The sequence below is a fragment of the Ostrea edulis genome, chromosome 3 (assembly GCF_947568905.1).
Source record: "Ostrea edulis chromosome 3, xbOstEdul1.1, whole genome shotgun sequence".
Lineage (NCBI taxonomy): Eukaryota > Metazoa > Mollusca > Bivalvia > Ostreida > Ostreidae > Ostrea > Ostrea edulis.
In genome coordinates, this window is record NC_079166.1 from 55,742,056 (window position 1) to 55,751,700 (window position 9,645).

General features: G+C 35.4%; 1 protein-coding gene across 2 annotated transcripts; it reads left to right on the forward strand.

Moving 5' to 3' along the window:
• Positions 1 to 3,994, forward strand: LOC125677266 (transmembrane protein 45B-like). 2 transcript variants are annotated; one of them, XM_056158185.1, is made up of 3 exons: positions 178 to 196; positions 993 to 1,102; positions 2,683 to 3,994. In XM_056158185.1, the coding sequence occupies exon 3, from the start codon at positions 2,724 to 2,726 to the stop codon at positions 3,606 to 3,608; it is 885 nt and encodes a 294-aa protein (XP_056014160.1). In that variant the 5' UTR covers positions 178 to 196; positions 993 to 1,102; positions 2,683 to 2,723; the 3' UTR covers positions 3,609 to 3,994. The 2 variants fall into 2 exon arrangements, with proteins under 2 accessions (XP_048771229.2, XP_056014160.1); XM_048915272.2 differs by lacking the exon at positions 993 to 1,102 and having other exon boundaries at positions 1 to 196.
• The last annotated feature ends 5,651 nt before the right edge of the window (positions 3,995 to 9,645 follow it).

The window sequence follows — 9,645 nt, forward strand, 5'->3', positions numbered from 1 at the left end:
AATAAATCAGCCAATGGGATTTCTTGTTTCAGATGAAAGTTTGGTAAGGGAATAAACAGAAAGTAAAAAATGGCGTCCGTTGACGAAAAGATATGTGAAAAACATCAAATCGATCATTTGACTGAAAACCAAAAGCTTTCGATATCATGTATCAGAGAAGAAAAAGGTGTTTTTATTGGAACTAAAACCGGCAGTGGTAAATCGCTATCTTACGAAGTTGTTCCCATTATTTTGGAGGAAAATGCAGTGACGCTGATAGTCGCCCCACTTTTCAACATCATTGCGTGTTAAATTATTTCGTAACGCAATCAATAATTAATATTTTTCGTCCTTTAATTGTTGTAGTTTATTATTTAGTTCATAGTCAATTTTAGACAACTTGTTTAATTTGTTAAAACATAGTCGACAAACGTACTTCGACAATCCATCATTTTCATTCGGCTCATACCCCAAAACCTCGTCTAATTGTTTTTCAAGCAAAACGAACTCCCGAAAATCAATCGACGGTATCTGTCTTGTACTAATTGGCCACAAATTCTACACCATAATGCCGTCGCCATGCGTGTTTACTGTTTAGTTTTTTCGACCGATTATAAAAGCCGTTGTCTGATTGGTTTGCAGCTTCAGGCTGCAAACCAATCATATGCTTCTTCTCGAGCCCAACTTTTAAATAGCGACTGATGTCAAGGGTTAGTGCGAGGTAACGAATCAATAACCCTTGACTTGTGAAGATGTTATTTATGATGCAAAAGGTAAAAGTAAGTTTTGCCAAGAATCTTGACACTCGGACGTTGACAGTGGTGTTGGAGCGTATTACGCCCTCTGATGAGAGATTGTCATCCTGTTCATAAAATGATTTTTAACACAACTTCGTTGACTTTCCCATGACTTATTTTAAGCAGTGTTCCTTTATGACAGTGTCATGGGCAAAACCTACGCCTACTACTAGTTGAAATCAATTGTCTTGTATTGATTTTTTAAATACATTAAAGGACCTTCGGGCAAGTGTGTACCCAGTCAATCGTGCAGTTCTATAAAGAGACGATTTAGAAATGTCAGTTCTCGATGTTTAAAGGGTAGTGACAACACAACATTTTGAAATGTAAGTACTAACGTTTTCTACATGTCAACTAGATTTAAACTATATTTGTGAAAGTTAAGTGCAGGCACATTTGATACCATGATCATAAATAAGGTACATTATAGCAGGGACCTATATACTAACAAGTATATAAGTCCCTGATTATAGTGTACCAGAGTACTGTTACTACTATATACTAACAAGTATATAAGTCCCTGATTATAGTGTACCAGAGTACTGTTACTACTATATACTAACAAGTATATAAGTCCCTGATTATAGTGTACCAGAGTACTGTTACTGCGTAGGTGAGTTAGTTTATTTTCTTTTTCCATAATAAAATCGTTTTACCCCTAAGGTGATTATGTATATGTAATGCCGTGCATCATACTGAATGTATCCGAGTGATTTCGTAAACATCATTATCAAGGAGACTGCCATTGATTTTTCTCATTTTTCGCACTGTGTCACGTTTTCGTGATAGTTCAGTAGGTAGGACGATCGGAATGTTTAGAAGGCATTGCAAAACTGGATATGTTAGCATCCAGTTCAAGATGGCAATCAGTCGATTCACTACGATTTTAATTTTACTAATTTTCTTGAATATTACGGCGATCCTAGATTAAATCTTTTATAAATCAATGATACAAAATAAAAAGCAAATTTACTGAAATGTATAAGTTTATGAAATTTAAGATATAAAGGGTCGTGAATAGACGCCGATATTTCTGAAGCGTTCATTGTCTTTTCACTCGGTAAACCAAAAAAAAAAAAACCCATCTATAGACCAAGGATGTTCGAATCATATAGTATTTGTATTTCAATCAAAATGTCGGGGTGGGGTTGTCTTGCTTGAATGAAAAAGCTCTATATCAATATCAGACATACCTGACTGGACATTTATGGCTATAATGTAAATACAACTAGACATTTCGGATAGCACAATCGAACTGATTTTAAGGGACTGGTTCACGTTTTTCGAAAGAAATATTTTTCATTTGTGATGTTAAAAATTAAAAATATAGCTCATTTAATGTTGACAACCAAAATTTGGACCGTCTGAATGTAAGGATAAGAGCAATATTTTAGCTTTGATTCTGTGTTATGTAAACAAAGACTCGAGTTTTTTTATGTAAACAAACAAACCAGTGAAACATTAATTTTGTAATTCAAAGCATCTTCATTTTGTACAATTACAAATTTTAACTTTTAAATGACACATTTTACCTAAAGCATACTTGAGATGTGATATATATAATAAACTTGGATCAGTATCCATTTATTTTGAAAACTCGTAAACATTAACACACCTCAATCTTTGTTTTCAAAACAAATAATAAACTCTCTATAATGAGCTTCCGTCATGATGAATTTCCTCAATTTTTTGGGAAATCTTCTAAAACATATTAGACTATAGATTTTGATTACTTAAAGAGAAATACAAAATTTGGAGGAAAATCGTGAATCAGTCCCTTTAAGCAGTTAAACACGATCCTTGTAATAGTGAGAGGTAAAAGTCTTCAAGGTACACGTGCCTACATGAACTACGATTTTCTATACCTGTAATGATGGTCACATTTTTGTTTTTATTATATTTGCAGTGTTATCATTAGGGCAGTTTATTCCAGTCCTGAAAGTAACCATGGGAACCTTTGGAGGTCACGCCCTTCCGGGCTCTTTCTTCATTATCTTCGCAGTGTGGTGGACTGTGTCTATCTACAACATTTATTTCAAATCCTTGAAACGCAGCACCCGATTCAAGTCAACAATGAATTTCCCGTTTCTATGTTGTCCTGGCAGAGTGAAAAACTGGCCACTGGAACCGATTGTACAGTTATTCTTTGTGACTATTGGATTTTCGCTGGAAATTTACACCGGAGCAAGGAATGGGAAATTTTTCGTGTTGGGAAATGGACAACATGCTACAATGTTTTTCTTTTTTGGTATCAATGCCGTAATAGATTTGCTCCTCTTTTATGGGGTGCAAATACCCAAAAATTTAGATTACGTGTCCATGATCATAGCTCTTGGGATTGAAGGACTATTGTTTAAGTTTCATCTCCATGGCCATTCAGACTTGGAGTCGTTAGTTCACACCATGCTTCTCTACTCCATTGCTTTAACCATGATAGGAACCATCTTAGAAATGAAGTATCGCGACAACATTGTGTGCGCACTTTCCCGGTGCTATGGATTTCTACTCCAGGGAACTTGGTTTTGGCAAGTCGGGTTCATCCTCTACAATCCAAATCCGAACCATACCCCATGGAAGCCGGACAACCACGACGATCTGATGATCGCTACTATGTATTACGCGTGGCATATTGGTGTAAATTTTCTTCTCATTCTCTGTATTGGAGGAGTGATCGCATGTATTCATCGACGGTATGGGGGATATCAGAGGGACGATGGATTCGTCACGAAAAAATTAATCAAAACAAGTCCCAATGGCCACACTATTCTCCAAATGCACGATGATAGCGAGAATGAAAGTGATATTGAGTTCCAAAAACTTGTATCCGAATAATTCATCTGAAATACAAATAGACATCTGAATATTCCCGCATCTGTTCTGTACCCCCAACAGTTTTCTTTTAAGTTGTTAATTTCTTATTGATTCCCTCCATCTCTCTCCATTGTATTATAAAGTTGATTACGGTCGTGTTTGGTGACTGTGATACCACCAATAAAAACATAAATGGTAGAATGTGGGTGTGTATGCGTGTGTGTGTAAAACACATTATGATTAAATTGTGTGGAACCTGTTGAATAAAGATGTTTAGGACCCTTGTGAGCTTTAAATTAAAGTTTGTGAGAGTAGATATAAGTAATCTGAATGTCAAGTATATTTGTGAGGCATTTTATCATGTAAAACTTGATAAGAATTATATAAAAATAAAAATATCGGCCGTATGGATTTGTTTATTGGGGGACTCGAACACAGTGGAATCTTAAAGGATAAAGCAGAAATGATGTCATGCTTCCTTATCGCCAAGATACACACAAGCTAGACGTTTATTCCCTACTGGCTTCGTCAAAGATGACCGTTAGTTTACTATCCGTCCGTTAATCTGTGCGTGACCACAATTTTAACATACAAAGCTTTCACATTCTATACAAAGCTATTTGACCATTAAAAGAAGACCCCATCAGGTTCTGTGGCAATGCATTACAACCAACCTTTAATCATAATTTACTCTGCTTTCATTGTAACACAATAAGTCGAAACATTTTCAACCTAGATCTTTTATATCGTATACAGAATTGTAAAGATTTTGATCCGCACGCTGGTCATCACTTTCATCAGTATCTCCGTGTCCAAGGTTGGTTCACACAAATTATACGTGTCTGTACTACCTTGCAGATATAATTCAGACTGGGAACACAATAATGAATATTATGTAATTGATACAATATATGTATTACTTTCATATTACAGGAGGTAAATACGTAAAATAAAATAATGGGTGAATACAAACCAGTACCCAGTAATCATCACTTAGAAGAGTTCTAGTGTGGCTTCATTAACCAATCAATAAACGATAGCGACAAGTACTGGTATAGCGGTATATCATGTAGCCGAGTCATTAATACACCGCTGCATTCTTTGAATCGATTGCAAACCTGAGCCTTTACCTGTGTAACTACGAGGAAATGTCAACAACACCCCAGTCATACAGTGCATCTACGGGTATTGGTCGCAACTGACTTGTCTATCGACTGTATGTAGAAGAATCGCTGCATGCTATTGTAACGTTACCCGTCTGTTCAAGCTCGCTGTTGCTTAACTTAGCGTGATTAAGTGAGGGACGCCAGAAAAGCTAGTATATACTGCGTACTACATTACTCAGGTGACCATTAAGTTCTCTATATACTGCGTACTACATTACTCAGGTGACCATTAAGTTCTCTATATACTGCGTACTACATTACTCAGGTGACCATTAAGTTCTCTATATACTGCGTACTACATTACTCAGGTGACCATTAAGTTCTCTATATACTGCGTACTACATTACTCAGGTGACCATTAAGTTCTCTATATACTGCGTACTACATTACTCAGGTGACCATTAAGTTCTCTATATACTGCGTACTACATTACTCAGGTGACCATTAAGTTCTCTATATACTGCGTACTACATTACTCAGGTGACCATTAAGTTCTCTATATACTGCGTACTACATTACTCAGATGACCATTAAGTTCTCTATATACTGCCCGCGACATTACTCAGGTGACCATTAAGTTCCCTATGTACTGCCCGCGACATTACTCAGGTGACCATTAAGTTCCCTATATACTGCCCGCGACATTACTCAGATGACCATTAAGTTCTCTATATACTGCCCGCGACATTACTCAGGTGACCATTAAGTTCTCTATATACTGCCCACGACATTACTCAGGTGACCATTAAGGTACACGGGCCTGTTGTTACTTTTGATACACATTTCCAACTAAAAATTTATTTCTGATTGGGTTTTTTTTTTTTTCGAAATTAGGAATTTCGCAAAATAAACGCAACTCGGACAACAAATTGTGGTTGGCTTGATCGTTTATTATGTGTGACGTAGGCCTGACCAAAGGAACCGGTACCCAACAGGCATTTCAACGTTGAAACAACATTGAATCAACGTTATAGTTTGCAACGTTGATATCATAATTTTGTCTGTATTGACAATAGTATGTGTATATACCATACCAACCCCTGGTTAAAAAAAACTCAAGGAATGAAACGGATTTTTACTCAAAACGTCGATTAGCAACAACCACGCTCGCTAGGTGGCGCGTCATGTTCTATTTTTATTTCTACAGGAAAAGTGGGACGAGGTTCCACCCTATTTTTTACGGGCTAGTATGAATAAACCTAGAGCCTACGAATGATGCGAAGTTGATCGTTCGGATCTAAAATAGCTATATTTAGCGTATCTCACGTGATTAGGCACATTCCAGAAAATCCTTTTGAGATTGAAGCGATTGAGCAGAGCTAGTATATGTAAACATTTACTTAACGGTGAAATACCCAACAAAGAGTGACATATTAATACATTTTATGCATGAATAAATTATACTGAGGTCAAACATGGACGATAATTACCCGTGTTCATATAGTATTTGATTGATTTAGATATCCAAGGAAAGATAACTCCCATTATTAACGTACTCACAACATACCGGTGGTATACAATAATACAATGTTTATTCATTTCTGAATGATGAGTGAATCTTTATTTTCATCAGAATCTTTTCCATCACACTCACAGACCAGGTCCCCATACCCCTACCAGTGTCAATCTGTGACTGATAGCAGTGCGGTATTTAATTTGATATAGTCTAGAGGAAATTCGAAATATGGTAGTAACATTTCTTCCTCACTGAATTAGCTGGATTTTTAACGTTTAAAGAAAAGTGGGGTATGTACTGGGGGGTTAAAAATGCTATTTGCCATATTTTCAACAATATTAATTACAAGGCAAGGCAAAAGGGTCATAAGCTACAGATGATGCAATTTTCACTTGCAAGTTGCACTGCCACTAGTTACACTTAATTAGTGACTTACTTACAGATAAATAAAGTAACTTACAAATATTCTATTTATTTATTTATCTATCATTTTTTTAATATCATGGGTTGTACTTGAAGAGTCATCGCAATAAAGGGACATTAATTATTAGTGTTACAAAAAAATCTAATCATGCAGTTTTTCTGAATCTTGAAAAAATAAAAATAAATAAATAATAGATTCTGATACCACTCAGCCCCCCGACTGGCCAGAGAGTTCTGCTTCTGTCAGTTCTGATGCAACTAGCTCAGCCCCCAAGACTGGCCAGAGAGTCCACTGTTTCGATAAATTCTGATAATGATGCAACTCAGCCCCCCCCCCCCCCCCCCCCCCCGACAGCTCTACCAGAAGTTCTCGGAAAAGACTTGCTGATGTTTAATAAATCAGTTTTCCTATTAATTTTACTGCTCCTGATCATTAGGCTATGGCCCAATCTGATTAAATTTAAGATCGTTTAACTTTCAGGTCAATTTTTAATGTGAAATGGAACATTTTCAATTTTTGACAACCTGACGGTAGGGGTGTTTAAGACACTATACCTCATTTACTGTAAGGAAGTGGAGTAAAAGGAATTCAGAATTGGATTCAGCATACTCAAAATTGGTAATTACACCTATTTTTTATTGTTTTGGGTAATGGTGTTTCAAGAAATAAAGTTGGGTCACTTTTTGATGAGAAATGAAACATTTTCCGTTTTTGGCAACCTGACGGTAGGGGTGTTTAAGACACTATACCTCATGTTCTATAAGAAATTGGAGTAAAAGAAATTCAGATTTGAAATAAGCATACTCAAAATTGGTAATTGCACCTGATTTTCATTGTTTTGGGTTATTTTTAAAAAAAATGGGTGGTGGTTGCTACGTCGATTTAAAATAAAATTCTGCTTTTATCGTCACACACCCCAAAGTTCTTTCTGATCCAGTAATTTCAATATTTATGTCATTGATCCATCATAAGGATAATCCTCATTAACGCGTATAACTCAATATTCAATAGTTTTTCGCGACCACTTTTTAACTTATTCTTTTGTTTGTCTTGGTGGCCATGAATATTTATATTATATTACTTCCGGTATCACATGTTTGTCACAATATTGTAATATGTATCACAGATGACAGTACATTATATCACAATTTGTATCACAGATGGTAGCACATGGTATAGCAGATGATATCAGATAATCGCATATTTCAATTGATATGAAAAGCAACAAAACTTTTTATGAATTGTATATAAATAAATATGTGAATGATTTTTATCATAGCTTTAGAATATTGCCTGGGATAACGCATAAAAGCAATTTAAATTACTTATTTCCAATGGAATTCCTTGATGGCAAACATTCATTACATTTCATTTCAAAATATAATTCATATATATTTCATATCATACACTTATATGTACTATTTACATAACAAATTCAGATATATAAAATCAAGTTCACTTCCTAATACATGTATAATTCATTTTCTTCTCTTTGCAGACAATGCTAAATGAGATTTTAAAGCATCCTTAGATAATATTCTGTTATTTATTTCATATGAACTGGTAATCGATTCCGATCAAGGATGGTACTGTAATAAAAATATGATGTCCCTTAGGAGCCAGCTCATACACGTAGGTACAATATAATTCAAATTGATAGCTCCTCTAGAATTACCTCATTTGTTACAATGCGCTCTGTCATGCACAATGTATGTTGGGCAGCGCCATGAAAATATTGGAAAATGATTTGATCACAGTTGTATCACCCTGTCAGGGACATATAGTGTATACTCGTGAGACATTCCTTTTTTGTTTCGCACTCGTGAAAATAGATATACATGTATACAAAAAAAATTAAATCCTCTCACTCGTGAAATAAATTCTATATCCAACAACAAAACATTGAATACCCTCCTTTTTTTTTTTTTTTTTTTTTTATGTCTATACTGCTTCGGCATGAAAAAGTCGACAGAAAATTTCCCATGATTTCTCTGTGTATTTCATTGGAAAATCCTTAATTATCTGCTCTTTATGCTATAAGCCTGTGCAGTTTTGAAGAAAGTTTTCTCGCATGCGCAAAGGCCAGACCACAAACCACGATCAAGGACCAATTCAGGGTTACTGTACCAAAAGAGCGCAAACTACTGGACCGGATTTGGTTTCAGTCATTACATATAGCCGGTCCACATTCGTTCTAGTTTATGACTATAGACCAAAAAAATGCAATAAGTTGTTTTTCACAAATTGCCTTTAGTGTGCAGATACACATTGTAGGAAGAAACATTTCATAGGTCTTATTGAGTCACACAAACTATAAAGTCTGAGGGTATAAATATGAACCAGGTTATCAAAAACACGTTCCCTAATTTTTTATTTTTTTTTTAGAATTCCAACCCCCAATGTAGGGGTTTTCCTAAAAACTACTATCGTAAATTCTTCTTAGGATTGCAACCCATGAAAATATCATATCGCTTAGGAACAGGCTTGCCCTTAACGACTTCAAGACCAAATTCATGTCAAAAACGGTGCTAAAATAAGGAAAACACGGTTTCGCTGAATTTTGAAGGTTACTTTCAGCATGCAAATAAGAAATTTTAGGTTCAAATAGTGGATTTAAAAACAAATATAGGGCAAAAAAAAAAAGAAGAATAAAAATGAAAACAATAAAACTTGATATAACAATGGGACTTTTCCAGGAAAATTCTTCTCCCCTAAAGGTCTAATATTCTTTCATTACTCTGAATTAATCATTTAAGCAGCCGATTTGATGCGTTGCATCAAACTTATCTTGTATATATAATGTATGTATTAATATATAGAGCTCACGGCGGATGTGACCGATAAACAAGGATACTTACTCCTCCTAGGCACCTGATTATAAACAAGGATACTTACTCCTCCTAGGCACCTGATTATAAACAAGGATACTTACTCCTCCTAGGCACCTGATTATCAAAGGAAATTGAAAATATTCGGAATCTCTTTTCATTGATCTTGAATTTGCATATTTCC